Genomic DNA, 25,336 nt, shown 5'->3' on the forward strand with positions numbered 1-25,336 from the left:
TCTTATTGGTGGCTATTGCCTGTGCTTTACTATTCTAAGTAATTTTGCACCTCTGATTATTTCCCCTGAAGAACTTATGACCAATGAGAGTGCGAGTCTGGAAGAATGACTGGCCTCATCTAGTCACCCTCTCACTACAGGAGCGCAGAACAAGAACTCGTTCGTGGCTATCCATCCGTCATCAACCATCTTCTCCCCTCTCACTGCCCACCAACACCCACCACGGCACTCATCATAACCGCTACAGACCGTGAGGCGTAGGAGAGGACAGGCCAGGTTCTTAAGGGAGGTATGATCACACCCCAGGGTCTTTGTACCTGCTACTCCTCCAGCTGGACTGTTCTTGCACCGCCAGTGCCACTGCACATTCTCCCACTTCTTTCAGAACTCGGCTCACGTGCTACCTTGCCTGTGGGCCTCCCGACCACCCTAATGTAAAACAGGACCCCTTTTCCTTCTCTTTCTTCCTTACCCTGCTTGCTTCTTTCCTTCTCAGCACGTGTTGCCACCTGACGTATTTTACATTTGTTTATTCTCCACCTCTTCCCACTCAAACAGGGCTGAAAGCAAGACTCTGACTTCCTGATTCACTGCTGTGTCCCTAGGACAGTGCTTGGCACACAACAGTGCTCAATGAGCATCAACTAAATAATTTTCAAAGGCCAAAGAGCCTGAGAAATAATTCAAAAGAGGATTCTAAATGCACAAACACAGCCCTTGAAGGATTAGTTCACAAAGAAAAACACCTTCAATTTTCAACAACATAGGTTAGATGCATCCTTGTGTGCTAACTTGGGGAAATACTGCAAAGCCATTTTAATCAACAATTATGAAGGCTCTAAAACAAATGGGGTATTGATAACCTGTTAAGCAGAAAAAAGAAAAACAAAAGCTATTAGTAAAAACCATGACAACCACCATCTAAATTCATGAAGAACAATAAAGAAAAATTGTGATGTGTAGAAACTTTACCTTATTTAAGTAACTTCCATTATCATGCTAAAATGTTTCAATAAATAAGAGTCAATGTTTTAAAAAGTTGAAGACGTCAGTCTATTTTAGCACATGAGTCACTTAGAATTATTAAATTTGCCAAAAGGTAACTTAAAACATGTACACAAAATACATGCTAAACACTTCACTTCTCAGAAAAGATGTCAACCTCTGCCGTGAAGGACCAGGCAAGGGCCATGACTGTGGCCCCTCCTCTCCATTCCCACCAAACTCCTCATGGCCTTGAACACATTTGCTTGCAACTGTAGAATCAATGCAAAACACCCCAAACCAAAACAGACGAGAAGCATCAGATCAGAAATGGTAAAGTGTTTTTGGAGCAGGAACACTTACAACCAAGACACATCACTTTGTAACACAGGAAACTAGAAAAGGCCTAAGCTCTAAAACCTGTACAGTTTGGGGCCAGTACGTTTAGGAGGGACGTGCCCTAAACAGCCGGCACCGTGCACCACCGGGCTATTGCTGGCTCAGGAGGGAACAGTACACACGGTGTAACCGTCAGAGCCCAACTGTAAGCTCCTCAAGAAAGGCATATGCCTCACTCATCACCGAACTCCTCTAGCATCTAATGGGAACTTCTTAACCATTTGTAAAATAAAATGGTGGTAAGAGTCACTACAGAAAGGACTGCTTTAGTGTGCCCGTTAGAAGACAAAGAAGCATGGAATACGTTTTGGAAAGCTTTCCACTCAGTATGTTCAATGAAATGTACTGGTGCTTAAAGAATCTTTAACTACTGGAAAATGTACTTATACAGAACATCTTTTCTCATGATTCCCAGCAGTCAAGGTATAGCTCACTCTTGTCTCTTTATAACTGGTGCTTGTGTATCGATTTTTTTCTCAGGAACCCACATTATGGGTCAGAAAATACCCACGCCCCCAATAAGCACCTATTATAGACACTAACTCACTGATATACTATAGAGAGTTTTCCAACAGGGCATGCTCCCTTCTCCCTCCTTTTAAAGAGCTGTAAGCTGGACGCACCACCCTACGTACCCCCATTAGAACAAGGGCCTCTGCTTTAGCTTCTTCTGTTTGAGGAAGATGAAGATTCATTTCATCACCATCAAAATCTGCATTGTAGGGTGTACACACACACTCGTTAAATCTGAAGGTCCGGTGGGGTTTGACCCTGGCCTGTGGGACACAAAAGAAAACAAAACAGATGGAGGGCTTAGTCATTTATCCAAAAGTTTCTTAGTTTTGAAACATTAAAAAATGGCTTCCTGGAAAACTGGAAAACTTAGATTAAAGAAATAAATTTTTAGTATGTTCTGTCAAGTGATACACGTCACTTGTAGACTCATTTAATAGCTTTATTAGCTCAAACCAATGTAGTGAACTTGTTTTGATATTATGAGGCAAACACCAACATAGGAAACCACATGAAGGGCCTCCCAGGATATCCTAGTTTGATATAAAAAAGATCAGTGGCAGAAGCTGATTAAAACACACTGCCTACATAAAAACCCACTGAGTTTATAATGACACGGAAAAATACCCCAAAATAAATAAATAAACTAAAACAACCTAGTTGGAAGTAACTGAGCACCTACTTCTCACTTCCCAAATTGACAATAAAGGAAAAACAATTAGGCACTTAGGCTGCCTTTCCTTTATGAATTGTACTTCTAGGTAAGCAAATAGCCCTCGTTTTTCAGTACAAGAACGCTATGTACTAAATGTGAAAGGAATGAAAAACCAGAGAATCACCACTTTACAGCCCCAATGAAAGAATACAGGCAAGGATCATAAATGGGTGAAACCATAGAAACAAGGCTGATGAAGGACCTCTCAAGGAAGGGATCAGATGAACCCCTACCTTTTTAGCATAACTAAGGGTGGGGCGTCTAGATAACATGCACCTCCTGAAATAAGGCAAGCGGAAGTAGCCTGCACCAACCATGACTTCTTGCCAAAAAGTTGAACCTGACTCTGATCATGCCTTCCTAACTAATTTCCAGTTTACGGGAATAAGAAGAACGAAGAAACACTGAACGTCATACATGTAAGGGCAAACTGAGAACATGTGACATTCAGGACAAATGAGCTGGTTTCTTCCACAAGGACATTGAAATTTTAAAAAAAGAGGGAGAGCTGTTCTGGTCTAGAGACCCAAGACTTGTATCAACTAAAAGTAATGTGTAGAGTTTGCATCCTGATTCCAACAAACTAGCTGCAAAAAGATTTTTGAGACACTTGGGGAAATGGGAGTCTGGACCGGGTACTACACAATACCAAACAATGGGTTGTGTAACGGCACTGTGGTGATGCTTGTATTAAAGACGTAAACTGAATACACCTGGGGAAAAAGACATGGCCTCTGGGTTTATCAAAGAAAAAAGGGAGAGAGAAAACAAGTGAGGCAAAATCTAGAAAATTATCGAATATTGAGGATGGGAATATGTAAGTTCATTATAGTATTCTTTCCAGTTTTGCTATATTTGAATTTTTTCAAACAAAAGCATTTCTGTTTAAACAGTGCTCCAAAGCCAAGCAGAAGTTTCCAGAAAAGGCTTTGGTTCACCCCCTAGACTCCATAATCATAAACTGCTTTTTTGGTATTTCCACCATTAGGTAAAAAGACTGATGTAATGTGTTCATAAACTACTGAAAACTGGAGCTAGAAAAACACTAGTTGAAGATGCTGTTTAAACACTGTTTGCAAATGCTCATGGATTTAATGGCTTTGCAGATAGGAGAATTTATGAATATTTAACAAGTTAAAGTTGCATCTCATTTCCATTTGGAATCTCTAGAAAAAAAGGAACTGCTGCTGTTGCAAAACTGAATCACCAAAAAAAACATGGTTTAGGGTCTTAGTTGGAGGACTATTGCAAAGAAAAATCTTTTAAGCATTTTAGTTCCTTAGTTAATATGCTAAGTTAAATCAAAAGTCAATTTTCTGCCACATCTATTTTACATAAGTTTGTGCACACATATATATGTATATATATATTTTTGTTTATAAGTGAAATCATGCTAGTCACTTTCACACTAATTTTCAATTAGTTCCTGTTTTACTGTTGTGTTAGCATTACATTATAAATATTAAAAACATTGAAGGGAAGCTTGAAATTTAAAAGTGTTACTCAAACTGAAAAGGAAGAGAAGAGGAAAATCAAGTTACGAAAATTTGAGATGACTGGCAATTCTAATGTGAGGAGTCTGGAACTGAGCACTGCATACACAGCAAGTTCCCACCCAACAGAAATAAAGCCAGACCTGTCACACTCACCAGATGCGCCATAATGCTCAGTTTGTGCAGCGAGGGCTGCCGATTGAATAGCACCACATCCCCGTCTATGAGGTGTCTCTCCACGATGTCCCCATACTTGAGCTCGTGAGCCATCTTTTCCCTATTTCCATATTTCAAAAACCTTAAGATACAACAATAAACATGTGAGAACAGAGTTCCCTCACCAAGTTTCTCCCTCTTCATTTCTAAAATGAGGATATTTCATGGAATCAATTCAACTATGACAAATTGACGGGAAGGTACAGCTCAATTTTAGCAATGTTAAAATATGAAAAAAGTATGTCTTAGAATCACAGAAATAGAGTAATAAATCAGCGTTTCCCACAGGGATATCGATATGCTTTTATCTCATATTTATCTCATGAGATAAAAAGGCACTGGCAGTCAGTTCATTTTGCTGTGAAAAGCCAAAGTTGGCAAAAATGAGTGCCTATCTACTGGTTTATGAGGACACTGAAGTAACCCAGAGAGCCCAGGTGATTCAGAAAATGATCCACTTTCATATTCCGATATGTTTTGTATGCCTACATCCTATACGGCTAAATACTAGGGAACAAATTAGTATTTCATGCATAGTCAATTGTCAAACAGAGCAAATGACGTTACCGAGACTCACTGCAATTTATACAGACATTTTTCACGTGCTAAAATGTCCCAAAAATTGTACTGTGGACTGTATTCTGTGGCTAAGTATGGCAACAGTGCACTTGGTGTCATGAGACGGTAGTTGCATCCATCTAGGCTGGGAAAGTATTACCTTTTCATCTGCGTGTGTCTCTGCTGAATGAAATTGGCTCCTGGGTGAACTTCAGGGCCATTCTGAATCAGTTTCCTCAAAAAATTAATGTTTGCTTTGTTTACCTGCAAGAGCACAATAGAAAACACAGTGAGATGCTGTTAGGTTCCTATAAGCTCGTACGCTACACTGAATTGGGGGTCGCGCTTTCCTTTCCTCTGTGAGTCTAGGAGAAAGAGGCAGAGCCCAAGCGTCCTGCTGCTGAGCAGCCTGTGTAATGACAACGGGCTGACACACAGGAGCCCAGGATCCAGTCTGAACAGGGTCACACACTTGCTGGGCTACATGGCCAAGTCCTTTGCTGGGCCTTGGTATCCCCATCAGTATAAGTGGGCTGGACTGAACTGTAGAGACCTTCCAGCACAGACTGTGGTCCTACGAACAGGTGGCAACTTCAGCTACAATGGTTTACCACGGGCTTCCATTCTAAGGCTTTAAAGCTGTGCCACCAGCGCCCCAGGTGCTGGTCTCCATTGCTGAGTCCTACAACCTTTCAGACAATAGTGTCATGGAGCATCACCTCGGAGAAGGAAACTCGGGATCATCAGTAACTCCACTGAAGACACTACACATGCTTTATCAGCAACATCTATGCTCTGGATCAATTAAGAATCTCAAAGGCCAGCTGATCACTACCCCCTGTGAAAGGCCGGTACAGCTCAGGTAAAAAGTGTTGTAAATGCCATTTTATAATCATCACGAGTGTGAACTGAGTACCAAGTGCTGTAGCCTTTCTGGTTATGCATCAAGAGCCTTAACATATTCAGTCTCTAACTCAGTGATTGTAAGGTGTTAAAAATAAAAATCAATTCCCAAATTAACTGGGTGTGGTGTTTATCATTTAGTTCCTTTAAAACTTAAGCTATGAACCAACGAAGAAAGATGTCAAAAATGACATTACTTGGGAAAAAACGTTGCAGAACAGTGTATTTAATGTATGTATGGACATACGCACATAAAGCCAGACACAGCTGTGACAGTATATGTTGAGCATATTATATGTGGTGATATGTTTATGAAACAAACTGGAAAGACACGCATATTCACACACACCAAAATGTGGGTTGGGGGAGTTACGGGGGATTTTCCACTGTCTTATGTTTGGAATCTCAAAATATAATGTAAAAGACTGGATTCAAAACCAAGAATTGAGCAGCTGACGGTACTTACCTTCTCAGGAAACGTGAGAATTTTGGCCACATGAACTGGCACAGCTACCTCATCGATCCGGAGGTTGGGGTCAGGTGATATGACTGTTCTGCCAGAAAAATCCACCCTCTTTCCTGAGAGATTGCCTCGAAATCGACCTACATAAATAAAAATATGTCATAAGGGGTGACATGGCACAAGGTGTGCTGTTTGGGGGTAATATAAGCAGAAAGACAAAGCCTGTGATCTTCAGCTAGATAAGCTGAACGTACATTAACAACAACAACAAGAACAAACAAAAACAAAAACACAGGCAGGGGACTGTCTCTTGCAATCTTGTTGGCAGCATACCCTGTTTCCCTTTCAGGCGCTGGACGAAACCCCTGGTCCATTTCTTGGGCGCCATGTTGAGGGGGATGCCGGAGAGCTCGCTGTTGATGTACAGGGCGCACTGCAGCTGCAGGAAGTCCCAGTCTTCCATGATCATCTGGGTCTTAGCGCCTGATATCCGGTGCTAACAGCAAGCAGACACGAACAGAAACAAGCCTGGTCAATGTGACTCTCTGGACCACAAACGTGTGCACAGAGATACACCCCAAATATTAGGGCTTGGAAAGGCCAATGGGAAGCACTGACCTTTTTAATGACGTCATTTAGGAAAATGATTTCTGTCAGTTTCATTGTCAGATCATCTTCATTGGTGCCAGACTTCAGATCGCTCACGACGGAGGGTCTGATACACAGAGGGGGCACTAAAAGCCGAGTGAGAATCAAATCGGAGGGCTTTCCAGCTTCCGGATTCATCAGAAGTAGAGGGACATCTGCAGCTGGGATTCGCTTAAATAAATTCAGAACTACTAAGGGATTCAAGTTTTCCTATGGAAAGAAAAGACATATATGTGAATTTTCCATAGTTTGGGCCAAAGCTTACTTCTCCTCGCTCTCTAGCCTATTCACCACTTAGAGTAAGTGACGGCAGGGACTTCTGTCAACATGCTATGTTGCAAGACCCTAAAAATCTGCATGCCTTTTATTCCAATTACTTAAGCCAATAATCCCACTTCTCGTAATTATTCCAAAGGGTATAATTTTAGAAATGATCACAAAGGCGCAGCTATAAGGATGTTCACTAAAGCTGTTCTTAATAATGACGCTGGGAACAGCCTGACGGCTTACTAGTTAGAGAAAATCATGGCATATCCATATGTGGAAAACTATGAAGCCATTAAAGAAGAGACACTGCAGAAGTGAGCTATGGCCATGGAAGATGTTCACGAAAGACTGGTAAATGAGACAAGCGTATGTACGACATAACCTCATTTGGGAGACGTACATCTACACAGAAAAGACGAAACAGAAGAATTTACGAAGGTTTTAAAAGTGCCGTCTTTAGATGAGTGGAATTATAAGCATTTTGCTTCTGTCTTTACATTTAAATTTGGTGTAGTGAACTTACACTGGCCTTGTGCTAACTTCATGTAATAGAGGTGCTATGCGGCAACAACTTATTCTTAGGAACTATGCAAATTATCTGAGCTATTCAAAGATCTAAGGTAAGAATGGTGAGCTTGTGTCTTGCTGCTGCTTATTCATTTTCTTGGGATCAAAGACTGTGTGACTGAAAATATATGCTAAAAGCCGAATCAGCTATGCATAACTTACTGAAAAGGAGAACAAAGTTAAGAAAGACATGTCTGAATATTTACTGCACTTAGAACACTGCTGCAAGAGAAAGCTTCTGAGGTCCCATCCCGGAGATGGCAGGGAAGTCAGGGAGAAGAACGTTTCCCAGGCCACGTCCCTGCCCGGAGAACAATTCCCTTCCTCAGCGTCCCTGCATCCAGCAATGGGGACCTCACTACCACCTGAAGCAGTTAGGGAGGAAATCTAACTGTTCATAGAATTCTAGAAAGGGGGTAAAGGGGATGAAGGCCAGACGTCCCCTGCAGTACCAGTCAGTACTAGACGAGGACCCTGTACCATGGTAATGGTAAGAGTCTGGAAACCATTCCTTGGCAAGAGCAGCTGCCCCAAGGAGCACGTGGGGGAGGCTGCAGACTTACTGTGCTATCAGCAGGAAACAGAAATCAGGGATTGATGGAAAGACAGCAAGAAGGGCTGATTGTAGCACAGGGCAGAACATCCTAACGGGCGTCCTAACAGCTAGCGCTCTGGAGTGTGGGCTGGTGGTGGTGAGGGAACATGGCTGGAAGGATGGCACCCAGGGCAGCCTGTCACTCAGTTGGCCAGGGGCACTGTGGAAGGCATTTCTACCTGGTGGGGTGATAGCACTGATGGCATCTACGGAGGGACTCTTGTCTGCAGATCTACCGACCTCTACATTTGTATTAAAATTGGGAGTGGATGTATATCAGTCTTCTGGGGATAGAGTCCAGAGGTTCTGTTTTCCTAAAAGGGTCTGTGACTCAGAAAACATCAAGCAGCATTGCTCTCAGGTCTCTTCCACTCGATCATACTGTGCTGCCCCTAAAGGCACGGGGTTCCCCATTCCTGAAGACGGAATAAACCAGGACGGGCTGGTGATCTCGGAGGACCTGCTCCAAGCACCATGACTGGCATCAAACGGAACCCCAGAAAAACGAATCTTGTTACAGACCAAACGTTAAGTGGAAACCGGCAAGAATACAAGGCCGAGCACAAGCGTTATATGAGGCACAGAAAATGGAAACGTGGTTGAGGGAAGGCTAAGATCTCAAAGGGGGTCCAAACAACAGAGGAGGCTGAAGGGAAGCAGCTAAGGGATGGGGGTTCTGGTGAGGGAGGGTTGGGGGCAGAGGCCTCATTAAGCTGAAGGGACACTATGAGTCTGAACACATGACAGAGGTGGGAGGAAACCTCATCTTATTTTTCATGATTGTTACCACAGAAATGTCAGCAGCAGTGGTAACCACAGACTGCCATTGGGCAGCACGCTCTCAGCACTTGCTCCGTGCCAGGCGCCGTGCTAAGCACCTGATCGGGAATTCATCTCTTTATCCTCACAGAAGCCCTAAAGCAGACACTCCTGTAATCCCTGCTTCATAGCTGAGGAAACTGAGGTCCAGGTTGGCTCGTGTGTCTAAGGTCACAGAATAAGTGGCAGAGCTGGGCGCTAATCTCAGGTTTGTCTCACCCCAAAGCCAAAGCTCTTAACCAGTACCCTAATCACCTTTAGGGTGTCAACCTGGGTAAAGTGGGGTGGGGGCAGTGGCAGCGTGCCCCCACAACTCAGCTGATGTGCTACTTAAGTGACTCTTAAATGGGAGGTGGTTACCCCCTGGGCCAAGTCATTTAGGAGGCGTTTGAACACAAGATGCCTTCTGGGCCCTAGAGGAGAATCCCCGCTACTGTGGAGAGTGTCCGAGAAGCGGTCCTTGGCAAGCCAGGACAGTGGCCACAGGTCCCGGGCAGAGAGCCCGCAGGCAGTGTGGGTGGGAAGCAGGGTGCCTGGTCTGAGAGCAGCAGAGTGTGTGCAGAGGAGGCTGCAAGGAAGACTGCACCCAAGGGAGTCTGGGCACCCTCCTGCTCACTGACCAAGGCCGTCTGCCAGGCTTCTGACAGCTTTCTACATGGCACTGGCCTGGACAGCACCTCACTTTCACGCTGTAGAACAAGACCGACTTTCTCACCTTAACCTTCACCTTAACTTCCCCTGCAGTAGCTTCATTCAAGTTCCTTGAAGACATCGCCACTGGAATGAATTGCTGCTCCTCCCCCCCCCCCCCCCCCCATTTCCAGGAGAACTACTATTTTCCTAATGCCCACGCGTGGCCACTAGCTCACCTCTGATCACTTCCTCTCACACCCAACCCTACAGTGGCTGGCCATCAATTCCTGTCCATTCTTACTGTATACAATGACTCTGGCTCCACTATCATTACCCCGGTTCAGGGTCTGTTCTCCCTACTCTTTTTCTCCCTCTAAATCAAAGCAAAACTTATATATACTAAGTTACACAAATCTTAAGAAATTTCTTACATGTATACACCTATACATATATGTCACGATTCAGATCAAGACATAGAATATTTCCACCCCTCCAAAAAGTACCGATGCCCCTTTTCCAGTCAGTACTAAGCTCTCACCTCCGGGGAAACAGCTCTCCTGTCATCGATCACCATAGATCAGTCCAGCCTGTACTTGAACTAGATCTAAATGGAATCATAGGCTATGCACTCTTTTGTACAAAGCTTCTTTCTCTCAGCAGGATTCTGAGATTCAGCCAGGTTGTGTGTGTCAGGAGTTCAGTGCTTTCCCTACAGGAGAGTCTTCCATCGTGTGGATCTATGACAATTTGTTTATCCTCCCGTGGACAGGTATCTGAGCTATTTCCTGTTTTGGCTTTTACTAATAAAGCTGCAATGAACATTCTTATACAAGTATTTTGTGGACATAAGCACTCATTTCTCTTGGGGATATACCTGAGAGTAAACTGCTAGATCATATGGTAAGTGAAGGTTTAACTTTATAAAAACTGTCAGACTGCTGTTCAGAATGGTGGTACCATTCCACACTGCCACCATCAGAACGTGAGCACCAGCTGCTTCAAATCTTTGCCAGCACCGGTTTTCAGTTTTACATTTTAATTTTTCTGGCGGTGGGTGGGGGTTAATTAGCAATTCCCTGATGACCAACAACTCCGAGCAACTTTTCATTTATTTATTCGCCATTAGAAGATATCCTTTTGTGAAGTGCCAATAGAAGTCTAGCTCCTACTTTTAAAAATTGGGTTTTTCCTTACTGATTTGTAAGAACTCTTTCCTATATTCTGGATATAAGAGTCCCTTGTCAGATTTATGCATTGTGACTATTTTTTCCCAGTTCAGGGCCTGCCTTTTCACTTTCGTCATGGTGTCTTTTAGTGAGCAGTCAGGCTTTTCTAAAATGTCACCATTTAGTCATCACATCCCCTTCCTGTGCAGAACCTTCAGTGGCCCCACGCTCCCCAGAGCAGGACACCCTCTACACCATAGCCTGAGTTGTCTTTTCTGTGGCACAGGCCTGCACACCGACTGCGCTGGCTACCATTCCTGCTCATCACTCAGTGACATCCTAGACAATGCTGTCTCATAGGGTTGCTGTGAGGACTGGATATGAGGCAACCCACGTAAAGAATCTGCGACAGTGCTCGTGTGTCCCAGCAGCCACTACATGCAAGGTGCTTTTATGAGCACTCACCGGTCTTTCAAACAGAGCCCGCACTCAGGATGAGCCCAGGCACTGTCACGTGGACACGCCAAGCTCACTACCCTCGACTCTTTACCCAAATTTCGGGACCAGATGAAACCACACCTTTCTTCGTAGTCCTCCCGAACCACACCCAAAGTGATGTCCTCCTCCTGATTTCCCACTGAACTCACTGTCTTTGCCATTCATGTGACAGCATCCCACCCTATGGTACTAGCTCTTCACAGATTAGTGGCTACTGACACCTCTAGACCATGGGACCTTGGGAGCAGACTGTCTTGCAGTTCCTGATGCCTCCTCCTAGGTCTGACAGAGTTTGGTACCCAGTAGCCACTCAACGAGTTTGTCCATTTCGTATATACTGTCAATTCTAAACTATGTACTATGTGAAGTAAGTACTGTAAGTACTAATCAAATTCAGAGTGCGACAAAACAGGACACTCCATGAAATTGGTTAAGTTTGTGCCAACTAAAGTAAAGCAATGGGAATTGCCTACAATTCCTTATGTCTCATCATCCAAGGGAGAAACAGGGTCTCTCAATTTATGCTCTATACAGCTGTAATTTTACAATCTTTTGCAATAAAGATGTCACATGTTACCTGTACAATTAAACATTTTGTTAGTTACAAGGCCAGTCCACATTAAACCCAGTGCTAGGTAAACCCCTGTCACATGAAATATTTATTCCTGGAGATCTAACTTAATGGGGCTTCTCATTTTGGAAAAAGGTGCATATATCAGAGGGCGGAGGGACAGAGTGTGAGTGTGTGTGTGTGTGAGACAGAGACAGAGAGAGAGAGAGAGAGAGAGAGAGAGAGAGAGAGAGCCAGCGAGGACACCTGGGGGAGTCAGAGGAGGCAGGAAGGGGCAGCCGTGCACTCAGGCTCACCTGTGCCCTTCCCAGTAGGGGCTCCACTTCTTTGTTATGCTCGATGGCGGTTTCAAAAGAATGAAGGAAATTTGATACTATAGGATCCACCACTTTTTTGTTGGTTTTGTATTTCTCATGAATTATCTTTAGTAATCCACATTTCTTTACAGTACCTGTAAGAGTTAATGTATTTAGCAAGGTTAAAGAAACGAGGTTCTTGGCTAGGCCGGCCTGAGGTTGCAGTCTGGTTAATGAAATGCCTGACGTTACTATAGCAATGAAAGGTGAGCTGTGCATTTCCTAATAGTGTATCAGTTGCTAAGCTCTAACGTCTAAATTTGCAAGAAAAAAGTTGACTCTGAAACACTGCACAATATTAATAAGCTAAACAGAAGGCGAGTGAACGGAAAGGGATGCACCAAGCCTTTCCCGCTCCGCTCACCATTGAAGGCTCCACAGTGATGGCAGGTGCTTTTCTTGCGGCACTTATCAGAGATTTTCTTCTTCAGTCCTCGCTTCTGGAGGTAGGTCAGGCCGGGCTTCTTTAGATAATCCAGAAACTGCTTCTTTTCCTCCTGGGACAGCATGATGTGGCAGCAGGCTTTGCAGATCATCTTTTAAAAATGAAAACACATAAAAGGGCAAGAGAATGAAACTGCTACTACCCCCACCCCTTGCCCAGGTCACTTAACCAAGTGACCACATCCACAGGTCTTCACAAAGATACACACAGAGGCAGCCTGTGTTCACCAGAATGCGAGCCACCATCATCGCTGGGCAGTAGAGTTTTCATTAACTTTCATTTATTTTCTTTGTGTTGTTTTGTGTTGCTTGAAGTGTTATTTTTTTTTACAGTGTACATCTACTCACTGAGTGGAAATCAAGGAATAAAGAATCCTTAAGCAAGTTAATTTATTGCAAGATGAAATAAGTGTTTAGTATACAAATTCTCCCTGGACGTATCCCCCACCACTCACAACTCCTAAGGTCACTCTAATGTCCCTGATCGATAACGCCTAAGTTCATGCCTGCGAAATGAACACGCACACGCTTACCTGTAAGATGCCTATGACTGCCCTGAAGTACCCCACGTGGAAACATGGCAGTTCCAAGTCGATGTACCCGTAGTGGCCCAGACAGTCAGCCAAATTTTTCCCACAGGTTTCACAAGGACGGTCCTTCTCACTCGTACCCTTTGGATAAAAGCACACCCAATAATCAATGGAGACCACTAGACAGGAAAGTGGGACCCGTCACTCCTCACAGGTAGCCAGGTGACTCAGAATCCCCTGGGAAGCTAAAGTGTATTCACATCCAACTGATGGAAGGACAAAGTCCCTGAGATGTGCCGGGGAATAAGGGAGATGGAAAGAAGCCCTTGCTTCTACAATCTGAGAAGCCATCAGTTTCGTCAGCAAGTCCAAACGCAAGGAACTGGGAAGCGGCAGGGGTCTTACCATCCTATGGTCAAGCACGCCATACAGCAAGGGGGCGTGGTTGTTGTCCTGGCTGTACAGGTTCTTACTCACAACCTGGATGTGCGCCTGCTGGCGCATCTCCTCTGGTGACTTCATTCCAAAACAGATGTGGCTTCTGGAAGGGAACCGAACAGGAGCAATTACGTCTAACCCACTTACCAAAAAGGGCGATTACACATGTGACCCACCATAGCCAACCATACCGTTCCAAGTCTACAGGCCTGCAATATATTTAATCATGTGCCCTCATTATTAAATATATTCGAACCTGTCCTGTTTTTCTTTGGTAAGCATCCCATCATCCCGCTGGAATCATTTCCATCATGCTGGAATTCATTCCATCAAATGAAATGGTGCTCACCAAAGCCACCGGGTCTACGTGATGCTGTGAAATCCAGTAAGGACATTCTCACTTTACCGCTGTAACACTGGCAGATAACCCGCTCCTCACCCGATATTGAAAGAGTATTTTCTTATCGTGGCTTTGGTGACACTATACACTCAGAGTTTTCTTCCTCTCTCTAGTTGTTCTTAAAGTCTCTTTTGTGGTTGCTTCTTCTACTGCCATCCCTTAAATACTGGCATCTCTCCCTACGTACAGTTCTAACCCTCATCCTCTTTTCTTTCATTCTGAATTTGCCTCCAGAGTGATCGTGTCACTCAAGTACATGCTGATGTCTGTCTAACCTGTATCTGTAGGCCAGCTCCTTCTGCTCAGCTGGAGACTGTACAGACACATGTCTTCTGACAGCTACACTTGGATATCCCACAGGCACCTCAAACACAGCACATCTAAAACACAACCCAATACTTTCTCTCTCATGTTTGTCCCTTCATTCATTCCCTCCCCCCTCCAAATTGGGGGTTTACTGTGTGCGAGGCACCATTCTGAGGGGCAGAGAACACAGATTAGATAAGACAGACAAGGTTCCTGAAAACATGGAGCTCACAGCTCAGGGTGGGAAAGACAGACAATAAACAAATCGATACACAAAAGTGAATAAATGCAGAGAATGAAAATTGTGTGATGTAGTAGAGAGAGTCTGAGGAGCCTACTTTACGTTGTGTGGTCAGAAAGCCACTCGGTAAAATTGACATTTGAGCTGAGTTTTGAACAAGTAGCCAGTCATAGATGATGAGGAGGTTGAGCATTGGATGTAGAGCACAACAAGGGCAAGGGTCCCAGGGCAAGCACAAGGTTGGCATTTTCAAGGAACCAAAGGAAACATATAGCACAGCACAGAAAGCTAATGGCACAAGATGAAGTGAGTGAGGTGTGCAGGGGCCAGGTCGGGCAGGGCTGGGGAACTTTGCAGGAAATGTCAATACCAGGACAATGGACAGCTGCTAGATTTTAAGTTGAAGTGTCAAGGGATCTAATTAGCATCATAACAGACTCACTGCGGTTGCTTTGTGAGAATAGATTACATCTGCATACAGGCAGGGGCTGAGGTGAGTGTGACAGTCCCCGGTGGGTATAAGGAGACCACCTGGGAGGATCCATCCAGGTGAGACACAAGTTCCTCATTCCAGTGCATAGTGTCCATCTGCACAACTGCCTGAGCAAGGAATTCTGTGTGCCAACCTCCTTTCTCTCGTACACATCTGACCAATGTTATACCCTCAACTCCTCTGAAATCCACTCCTCTCCAGTGACTCTACCCCGCCAATGCCCACTGTCATCACCCCCGGCCTGGATCCCAGCAGTGGCCTCCAAGCCTTTTCTCTTATTTTGTTCCTCTGAGAATCAAAAGAGGTCTTTTAGAAGGAAAAGTCTTACCAAGACAACTCCCTGCTTAATTAAAATCCTTCACAGTTTCCTCTCTGCCTACAAGATAACTACGGACGCAGGTTCAAATCTTCTGCTGCCTTCTCACCACCCACCCCTTTTCCCTCCAGTGTGCTCTTTGAAGAAGGCTGCTTGGTCTGCTTTTTGCTGCCTGACCCTGTTTCCCACCTGGTGCTCTCAGAAGCCCCTAACGCCTACCCTGTCCTTGCACTTGTCATACCCAGCGCCGACCTGTCTATCTTCTCCAACTAGATAGACAGTCAAACCTGATGTCGCATTTCCAAGGTTTACCACGGGGCCTAGCACACAGTACCTTCCTCAGTAAAGGTCTCCTACGAGAACGAGTAAAGTCGTTTTTCTCCTGGGAGATCTAAGGAGAGGCCACCGCCTAATAAGCAAGTGCTGAAGGAGAAGGCCCAGAAGGCAGCGCCACTCCTGAGACCGCTAACCCATCTGCCAATGAAACAACTTTCTAGGGGGCAACTCGCTCCTTCTTCAGCGAGATTGCCTCCCTGTCATGTGCGCTGCAGCAAAACCAGAATGAGACAGTCCCTGCCCCCGACTGCGCCCCACGCTGCAGTGTTGAAGAATTCACGGGAAGAAAGGGAGGGATCATCGTTTGACCTCGGGAGAACTCGAGCTCCGGCCCACGACGTACAGCGCCGAGGCTCACGCCACATCCCGCCTTCGCCGTTCAAGCCCAGGGACCACGCCAGCCTGCGGTCCCGCAGGTGCTGAAAGGCCGACTGGCCGATGTCCTATGACCTATCCTGGGACTTCTGACCTTTGCCCGCACCTTCCGCTGATTCCTGGCCTACCCCTTACAAATGACCCTCACCTCTGACCCTTGGAGACCCGGGACCCCTGACCTCAGACCCCGTGCCCTTAATTTTTCCGCCCTTTGACCATTCTTGTTCCATCTTACATTTTCTTGGCCACATCCGTTTCCCGGAACTGCTCCTTCACCATGGTGACGGCTGCCCTCCTCGAGACTCGGGGAGCTGGATTAGAGTCACACAATGGCTCCCTCACTGCGGAGGGTTGCTTCTCGGAGGGCTGCTTCTGGACTCACTACTAACACATCCCCGGCATCCTCTCGGCCACCGTAAAGCGCCTCACGTGGCCACTTCCTCTTCCGCTACTCGCCGGAGCATCTGTCAAGAGAGGCTTCCGGCACGCAGCTTTTTGCGTTCTCCCTACACTGCCGTCTAGCGGCACCTCCTTGAAGCTGCAGCAATTCTTGGGCTGTATTTTCAAAATTCCATTTCAGCTCCATTTCTCTAGGTCATGTGACACTTGCAGGGAAAATACAACCCATTGCCTCAGGACTTTTAGACAACCAGAGAGCCCCAAATTGCATAAACTGGAAAATCGTTATTATTAACAATAATACCATTTTAATTAAGAGCCTCTACTTGTTTAAGGAAAGGTGGAGGCTAAAATGAAACTGCCCAAGGAACAGGGGGCACCATCTGAACAACGGATAGAAGAAATAAAAAGGGCAGAAAGCCGTGCGTGCTCTTCTAAGTCACAAAATTATTTTGAAAAGAAAAAGATTTAAATTCATATTCTTGATTACAAAAACAGAAGCTGGAAATGTCAGTTTACAGTGCAAAGTGAGCCATAGTGAGCTAGGGAAACAAGATGAGGGGAGACTAGGAAGTGAAGATGATTCGTATATTGAAATAAATTGCTCGCCTACTATCTGTGACAACCTGTGGGAAGTGATCCTAGTGTGACATTTTAGTGCATGAGACTAGCAAGGAAGCTACACCACCATAGGATCCAGCGCTACAGAACCTGAAACTTCTTTACTATTTGTGAGAAACTCTAAATAGAACGCAATACAGTGGTTCAATACTTTTGAATTTTAAGAAGGGATGCTATCTCATTTTCAGACTCCATGCATCCTCACTAATAAAACAATAATGTCACAGACGAACAGCAAAGCAAGTCAGATTTTCTTAACCCATTTCAGCAGTCAATCACTTAATGTATCTTTGGAGTAATGTCGACAATACTATACCAACAAGATTTGATGAGTGACTAGAGGTTAAAGGCAAGGGTTCTGGAACCACACAGCGCCTCCATAGGAGTTTAGGTATCACTACCTACAAGTTGTGTGACTTGGGAAAGTTATTTAATTTCATTGCCTTAGTTGCCTCATCTATTAAAGGGGGAAGTAATAGGTGCCCTATTTCTTACATTTGGTGGCAAGGTTAAACGGCATAATGAAGGTAAAAGTAATCAGAATGTAACAGGCACATAGCAATCACTCAATGAATATTAACTGTTCTCATTATTCCGAGGAATATAGGAAAGCTGCCCTCAAAGCCTGTACCCTGGTCTCTTGGTCCACACTAATCTTTTGGAAGTTCTTTACTAATGTCTCTCTTTGAACACGCACACTTTTGTTCTTTATCTTTACATGTCTGTTTCACCGTGAACAACTAAATTTCTGAAAGAAGCAAGTACTTATTAAAAACTCGTTTTTTGTAAGGGCTAAGATTTTTTCAGAATAAGATAAATTAGTTTTTCATTTTTAATCATAAAATCAACAGAGAATATCAGAAAAGTAATACTTAGCAATAAATCATAACGGTCAGTTTTGTATACTTGAAATAAAGGTTTTGACAGTGTTTCTGCAGTGTTTTTAGCTGTAAAATGAAAAGGCTGATCGACAGGGACGTCTTCCAGCTTTAACTCGGATGGAGGCAATTTAAACTATAATTCGGTTTACCGGAATTAAATATGGATAAGTAAAATACGTAATTAAATTGAACTGAAATTGAACATATGCTCGAGTAAACCCGGTCCGCTCGAGCTGTTCCGCCTGGGGATTGGCCAGGCTGGGGTGTGGCCAAAGATAGAGGAGGCGGGGCCTTAGGCATTTTCAATCTGGCATTTGCGTGGTCGGCCTCGCAGCAGGCCACGCCCCCACGCCGGCACCGCCCGGGGTCCTTCAGTACGCGTTGATATGATTGGCCGGCGAGTAGTGGTTCTCTTTTCCCCCTGGCTGCTTGAAGGCCCGCTGCCATCATGGTGAGTTTCCCCGCGTCTCTGCAGTAATCCGCCGTATATCCGAGCCATCCTTCGTTCCTCCGTGCCGTCGTCTGTGCTACGGCTGCCCGAAACCTGGCTGTTCTTCTCTGGCCGTGTCTGTCAGAGGCCGGTTTCCGAGGGCTCCGGAGCCGCTGGCGGGGCGTCCAGGCTGCGCTGCCGACCCGGACACGCCGGGATTCAGAGTGGAGGGCCCGGGGACTGAGGGAGCGGTTGTCGCGTTTGTCGGCTTCTCCAGCCTAGTGGATTGAATGGGGTGGGGGTGGGGGGGTGAAACACCGTACCTGCAGGCGCAGTTGGGGTAGGCGGTTTGCAGGTGATGGCAGCCCCGGAGGGGAAGCGAGTGCCCGCAGCCCCCGGTGGAGTTGCAGCGAATGGAACCGTTCTCGTGTGTAAGCTAGAATCTCGTCAGCTGACTGGAACCTCTTGTTTCACAGTGGGGAAACTGAGGCCCTGGCAAGCGGATTCCCGCGTAACTAGTTAGCTCCGGCATTTGAAAGGGTCAGCTCCCGTTTCTAACCGCACTCCACTTCTGAGCCAGTGCTTCCTCTGATTCTCAATGTTCAAGAATTGAGTACTGTTGAAGTGAACTTAGTTTGGTGTGGTTTTTCAAAAAATTGAAATCCAGCAATCAGTCGGTGCCATGAAACCTACCCGTTCTCTGTCTTTCTGGGAAAATGTTTTTCTTTCGTCAGTGTAAACACGCTAATGCCCGCTTTCCTTGGTCCTTACCGTGTAAGCGAGCTGTGGGCCGTTCAGAAGGGCCCAGCTTTATGGGCTGTAGCCTTGGTCTTTCAGGAAAGGTAGTGTCCGTGCAGGTAGTACGACGTTTGTGGCGACTTTGTGCAGGACGCCTAAACACGGTGCTGTGGCTGTAACGTTTGTGTGGGTCGTAGTTCTCCGGAGAAGTGGTTCTTAATTCGGGGTTCTTTTTGCCCCAAAGAGCACAGTTGGCAAAGTCGGGAGACACTTGGTTACAACTGAAGTGGGGGTGCTACCAGCATCCAGTGGTTAGAGGCCAAGGTTGCTACTGCCCAGAATGCTTAGGACAGTCCCTGCAACAAAGAATTTGTCGCACCAAAATATCAGTAGTGCCCAGGGTGAGAAATCCTGCTCCATAGTGACTCCTGTAACAAAGTGAAGTAACCCAGAGGCACACAAAGCATGTTCTTGGTAGAGTTTGTGTATCTTAGGTGTGTCCTGTGAGTTCAGTGCTGTGCTAAGTGGTTTGGGAGGAGATGGGAGTTTGCTTTGTTTCCTGAAGCTTTTCTGCTACTCGTCCATGTGGCTCTTGAATATTGGAAATGCCCAGCAGCTGAGGAATTGCGTTTTAAATGTCATTTAATTTGTCCACACGGTTAGTGTCCATAATTTGGACAGAGCACTTCTAGATCTTGGAAAATCACCGCAAGGCCAAGAAAAGGTTGAGTGGTTTTATTAACTGGTGTGTTGTGTTTTCAGAACGACACAGTAACTATTCGGACCAGGAAGTTCATGACCAACAGACTACTTCAACGGAAACAGATGGTAAGGAAGGGGCACGTGGAAGTTTAACTTTTACTCACTTTTAAAGATGTTCCATTGTAACATTAAGCTTGATCTTTCCTTTGAGGTCATCGATGTCCTTCACCCTGGGAAGGCAACAGTACCTAAGACAGAAATTCGGGAAAAACTAGCCAAAATGTACAAGACCACACCAGATGTCATCTTTGTATTTGGATTCAGAACCCATTTCGGTGGTGGCAAGACAACTGGCTTTGGCATGATTTATGATTCCTTGGATTACGCAAAGAAAAATGAACCCAAACATAGACTTGCAAGAGTAAGTATCCTCATTTTAACAGCTGCTGGAGACTTTGCAGTAGCATTGTGTGTGGGTGCAGTAGAATGAACAAGAGCAAGCAGTCTGAGGAGGGACAGCATACGGACCTAAAGACTTGTGGGGTTCAGAGAAAAGGTTCTTTGATAAAGGTAGAGTATGGGGTTTCAGAGGTGGCCTCTGCAGCATTTGAGCTGAATCTAGAAGGGCAGGTAAAGTGGTAGTTATGGATGTAGGAACTAAAAGTAGGGATGAGTTTAGAATGGTAGGTTGGCACCAAAAAAAGTGATCTTACTACCTGAGGTCTGAGTTTGGACTTAGCTCCCATAGGTAGCCAGGAACTAGGAAAGGTTTCTTTTAATTTACTGCCTGTCAGGCTCTAGAGGGAACCACGGCAGTGGACTGAGCAAGCTGCCTAGCTTCCATTCTAGGTAGTGAACTAGCAAATGGGTTGTTACTTTGAAATACTGAAGTTTGTCCTCTTTTAGCCCTTCTCCCTGCTATTAGCTAAATCTTTCCATAGAAGAGCTGTGAGGGAAGTCACAGTGATGTGGTAGATGATACCTGTACTCGTTTTAACCGGGTGGTCGGAGGCTGAGGAGGTGACAGTGAAGCTGAGATCCTGGTAAGGATTTGGAAGCAGTCTTGTAGGCAGCAGGAACAGCAAGTGCGAAAGTGGGCAGAGCGAAGAAGAGGAGATGATAGCAGTCTCCACGGCGGTGGGTAGAGCCCTGGGGAAAGGCTTCTGGGTCCGCTGGGAATAATCTGGAGATGAAATGGAAGACACCCTAAAGGGAAACCAAAATGTGGGGACCTCGTGAGCTATAGGTTCAGGGCGGGACAGTAATAGCCAGTTTCCTGAACCTATACCATGCAGTGAGTGTTGAGTAGACATTTGTTTCCTGTGCTGTTATTCTGTACATACTGTTTATTAATTGAATGACCCTTTCTTTCAAACAAGTATTAAGTGTACTTGAAAAGTTTTGATTTGTAGGGGCGGCCGGTTAGCCCAGTTGGTTAGAGCGCGGTGCTCTTAACAACACGGTTGCCAGTTCGATCCCTGCATGGGCCACTGTGAGCTGTGTCCTCCCCAACTAGATGGAAACAACTACTTGACTTGAAGCTGATAGGTCCTGGAAAAACACACTTGAAAAGTTTTGATTTGTGAAGCTGCATTTCTTGAGCTCCAACCTGGTTCATTTTCCTACCAGATTAATGGGTAATGATGAGTTGATGTTTGCAAATATGTAATATATTCCTTTCTCCTTCAGCATGGCCTGTATGAGAAGAAAAAGACGTCAAGAAAACAGCGAAAGGAACGCAAGAACAGAATGAAGAAAGTTAGGGGGACTGCAAAGGCCAGTGTTGGTGCTGGCAAAAAGGTATGGTTCCTCAGGGGAAAGACAGAAATGTCAACTGCAGGTCTTTAGTTTCTAGAAAAGGAGGAGTTTTGTTAATAACCTTTGTTAATGTTTCTTCTTTTCCCACTTCTTCTGGATTACAGAAGGTAACGTTTTGAGAAGCAGCATAATGTAGTATCTTAACACCTCGGTAGAGTAGCTTCTCCACAGTAGCTTCGCCGCAGCTCACAGATAGCACAATACGGGGGCCACATCGGTTCAGTGATCCTGGTGGGCGCTTTGCAAGCCCAGTCAGGGAAAGTTCATTTTACTGCTAATCGGAATAGACTTACAGGGAGCTCAGAGCTAGTTCCCCGAGACTTATTTTAAAATGGACAACTGGTTTAAGAAGCAGTTGAATCAATGTGGCCCATGTTTTCCTGGCATGCTGGAGAGGCCACTGAAATCTCAACTCGCTTTCCTCTCCAGTTAGCCACGACTTAAGTGATTTTAATGATAAGCAGCTTTTTACCAGCTTTGCCTAGCTAACTAAATAGTTGAATGGAATTAAGATGTTGGGTTGTTAAATTAAATAATCAAGTGTTCTGTGAACTTTTTTTTTTGCCTTTTCCCTCTACTTTCTTGGATTTCTTGTTCATCAGAAATGAAGTGTCTAGCAGGTACTGAGATGTGAGCACGGTGTGGGGATGCATCACCCTCCCTAAGTTTGCTTTGATGCTTTGCATGTTGGCTTTTGAACGACAGTTTTATAGTACGATCTGTTATAATAACATCACTACTGTTTTAAAATAGTATATTACGAACAGAGGAGAAAAAACTTTCAATCACGCTTACTTTGGAAACTCAGAAATGCATGTTATGTTGTGAAGTTGACCCACTGGAGGAAGGTGGACACCCTACTGAGTAGTCACTTTTTTTTTTTTTTAAGTAGTCACCTTTTTAACTTACACTTGGGACGCGCTGGCTCCCAGAGAGTTACGTACTCAGGAAATGGCTTTAGTTAACATGGGGCTTGAGAAGAGTCTTCATTCAGTTACGAGCAATCTTTTCTTTGGGGACTTGGGTCCACACTCTGGCAGCTGTGGTAATAAACTAGTCCAGGAAATCTGGCAAAGCCGTGTTCTGGGATCATCCACGCAAAGCCACCTTTTAGCCTCTCCTTTACCATTCCACTGTTTTTTATTGATCTCGTTGTAACTTTCCATCTGATGCCTTTTTTTAATTGAAAAATTCCCAGTATAAGTGTATATTCACATTCAAGCCCTATATCAGTATGCTTTCCCCATAAATATTTGGTCAGTATGGTCCTCTATCCATTTTAAACACATTTTTGCACATTTGAGCAGCCCAAATGGCTAAAATGTAAAGTGCTGAGCCTGGGTTGTGAGGAGTAGGGTTTTGAAATGGAGGTCACTGCCCCTGTGTGATTCCTGTCACTGTGACTCCTGCCGGGCCGGGCAGTAAACCTGGTCTGCCGGCCAGAACGCCTATCACGTTGGCTTTCCAGTGCTGTGGCGTTCCAGTAGCAGACAGCCTGCCAGAGGAACTGTTTCTGTTAGAGCCTCTCCCTGTTGGAGGCTTATACCGATTGGCAGAAGTTTTGGAGGTTGCGAAAAAGAGTCAGTCAGTGTTTGTCTTCTGATCTGGATCGGAAAGATGTTTTTAACACGTTCTTTTCTTCATTATCCGTTGAGTCTCATGTTCGTGCTCAGTGGTGACCAGTGCAGAGGGGCCACCCGTGGGGACCTGAGCCATCACTGTTCCTACTCTAAGTTGCACTGGTGCATTTCACTAGCACTGCTCTGAAAAGCCGGCTGGAAAATGAATGCATAATGAGCACATGTGTTTTTTGGCTCAAAAAGAAGTCAGGCATATTAATGTTCTTTTTATTTCAGTTTTTGTGTGGATATTTTGTTCTTAGCTTTTGGGTGCAATAAGAGTTATTTTAAATTAAGGAATAAATAGTCTCACGTTTGAAGAACTGTTGAGGCATTTTTATTGGAGCTAAATCTGGCCTCTTTAAATACTAATTTGCACTACTTTTCTTGGCTGTGAATGGTGGCTTTCAAAGTATTGAACTGAGACAGGTTTTAAAAGACTTGCCTGATCATTTAGAACTCTCCCATTATGGTTAAGTTAGACTTTAGTCTTGGGTAGTTACCAGGTCTGTGGATGGTTCCAGTGTGCCCAACACAAGGGCAGAGCAGAGGGACCAAGGCTCAGTTGTGCCTACTCGTCTGTAAGTAGGCAGTGGCATGCCTTGGTTGGCACTACCTTGGGCATAATGATCTGTTCATTTTGAAGGCTTCAGGCCACCTTGTTTGCGTAAGACCCATGGTAATCAGGCAAGGTATTCTCAAAATTGGGAATAATAAAGTCAATGTGTGTCTAAGTGCTGTACATACAGTTGCAAAGACAGAACGATCATCTTAAAGGTATCTGATTGCATGCACTTAAATGTAGATTATTTTGGAGTTTGAAAAGGGACTATTAATGAATGTTTGTTTTTTTCCTTCTTCCCTCCTTTCTCCCTTCCCTGCCACTGATTCAGTGAGGTGGAGATTGGATGACAGGTATAATTCAAGCTTTTCACTTAGATCACTAGAATCCTTGGTTTACTGATGCAGTAATTTAAAAGTAGAGCATGTGAAATAAATTTAGATGTAGATTGACGAATGCTCTCAAGAGTTGTAGTGTCTTAAATACTAAGCAACGTGGTTTTGTGTTTAAAATTTAGTAATATTTAGTTTTTGTGTTATTCTTAGCTTGAATGTTTAATTTCTTGATGTTGTGACGATCATACAAAGTTAACATAACTCCAGGTTACTAATACTAGTTTTGCATGAGTGTCGTTTTGTTGAACTTTGAACTTTAATTTTTAAAGTTCAGTTCAGCACTTGCTAACTAAATTTTTTTTCTTCGATTTACAGAAGGAGTAAAGATTCGTCAGTGACTGTGGTGATGCAGCAGATTTTTCATGAGAGTACTAATAAACTAAGAACTTTTATGTGTCTGGTTGTTTGAAATACATTTTAAGTTACACTGGGAGTATAATTCATTAGTCTTCTGTTTAGCAGAATGCTGCCCAAGTTCAGGCGTTCCATCTGGCATTCAGTGAAAACTTGATCTGTTAGGGTGGTTGGTGTTTGTCCTTCCCTTTAATAGCATGACAATGTCAGCTGTAGAGTATGGGCAACATGAGAGCAGTAGGACCAGCCTGGGGCGCTTATGTTAATATTTGCCATCAGGATAGTTTGTCAGTCTCTGAAAAGAGACACTTAAAATCTGAATTGCTCTTTGCTCTTTTCTAGAACCCCCTTAGTTTTTGTTACTGAAAACATTTGCTGGCTTTAATAGAAATTAAAACTATTAAGTCACGTTTTCATAATTTATCCTGTGTAGGATCTTTCGCAACTGTGTTTTGTGCATTGCAGATTTATGCTTAAGGGGGAAAATGAGTGGTTTATTATGAGTAGGAATTTGAAACAGGCTCTATCTAGTGTAATGACTATTTGGGTGTAGTGTATAATTGCTTGGTGAAAC

The 25,336-nt window shown here is 44.5% G+C and overlaps 2 protein-coding genes across 4 annotated transcripts in view; one reads left to right on the forward strand and one right to left on the reverse strand.

Annotated features, from left to right (window-relative positions):
* The window catches only part of POLR3A (RNA polymerase III subunit A), a 47,094-nt gene extending 30,410 nt beyond the window's left edge, over positions 1–16,684 (reverse strand). Inside the window, exons 1-11 of the mRNA XM_019745940.3 lie at positions 16,479–16,684; positions 13,744–13,879; positions 13,342–13,479; positions 12,729–12,900; positions 12,305–12,459; positions 6,863–7,102; positions 6,578–6,740; positions 6,248–6,384; positions 5,039–5,142; positions 4,261–4,402; positions 2,019–2,159 (exon numbers count right to left, since the gene is read on the reverse strand). Of these exons, the coding sequence (XP_019601499.1) occupies positions 2,019–2,159; positions 4,261–4,402; positions 5,039–5,142; positions 6,248–6,384; positions 6,578–6,740; positions 6,863–7,102; positions 12,305–12,459; positions 12,729–12,900; positions 13,342–13,479; positions 13,744–13,879; positions 16,479–16,522 (1,572 nt within the window). The 5' untranslated portion in view covers positions 16,523–16,684. The remainder of the gene's footprint in view (positions 1–2,018; positions 2,160–4,260; positions 4,403–5,038; positions 5,143–6,247; positions 6,385–6,577; positions 6,741–6,862; positions 7,103–12,304; positions 12,460–12,728; positions 12,901–13,341; positions 13,480–13,743; positions 13,880–16,478) is intronic.
* Positions 16,685–18,514: 1,830 nt separating this feature from the next.
* Positions 18,515–24,800, forward strand: RPS24 (ribosomal protein S24). 3 transcript variants are annotated; one of them, XM_088792088.1, is made up of 6 exons: positions 20,075–20,140; positions 20,226–20,435; positions 21,704–21,814; positions 22,435–22,452; positions 24,345–24,366; positions 24,724–24,800. In XM_088792088.1, exons 1-4 carry the CDS (start codon positions 20,108–20,110, stop codon positions 22,438–22,440), a joined length of 360 nt encoding a protein of 119 aa, XP_088648214.1. In that variant the 5' UTR covers positions 20,075–20,107; the 3' UTR covers positions 22,441–22,452; positions 24,345–24,366; positions 24,724–24,800. The 3 variants fall into 3 exon arrangements, with proteins under 3 accessions (XP_088648215.1, XP_088648216.1, XP_088648214.1); XM_088792089.1 differs by lacking the exons at positions 22,435–22,452; positions 24,345–24,366 and adding an exon at positions 18,515–18,595; XM_088792090.1 differs by lacking the exons at positions 22,435–22,452; positions 24,345–24,366 and adding an exon at positions 18,587–19,970.
* The last annotated feature ends 536 nt before the right edge of the window (positions 24,801–25,336 follow it).

The sequence above is a fragment of the Rhinolophus sinicus genome, chromosome 15, assembly GCF_057876585.1.
Source record: "Rhinolophus sinicus isolate RSI-liver-muscle chromosome 15, RSI-T2T, whole genome shotgun sequence".
Lineage (NCBI taxonomy): Eukaryota > Metazoa > Chordata > Mammalia > Chiroptera > Rhinolophidae > Rhinolophus > Rhinolophus sinicus.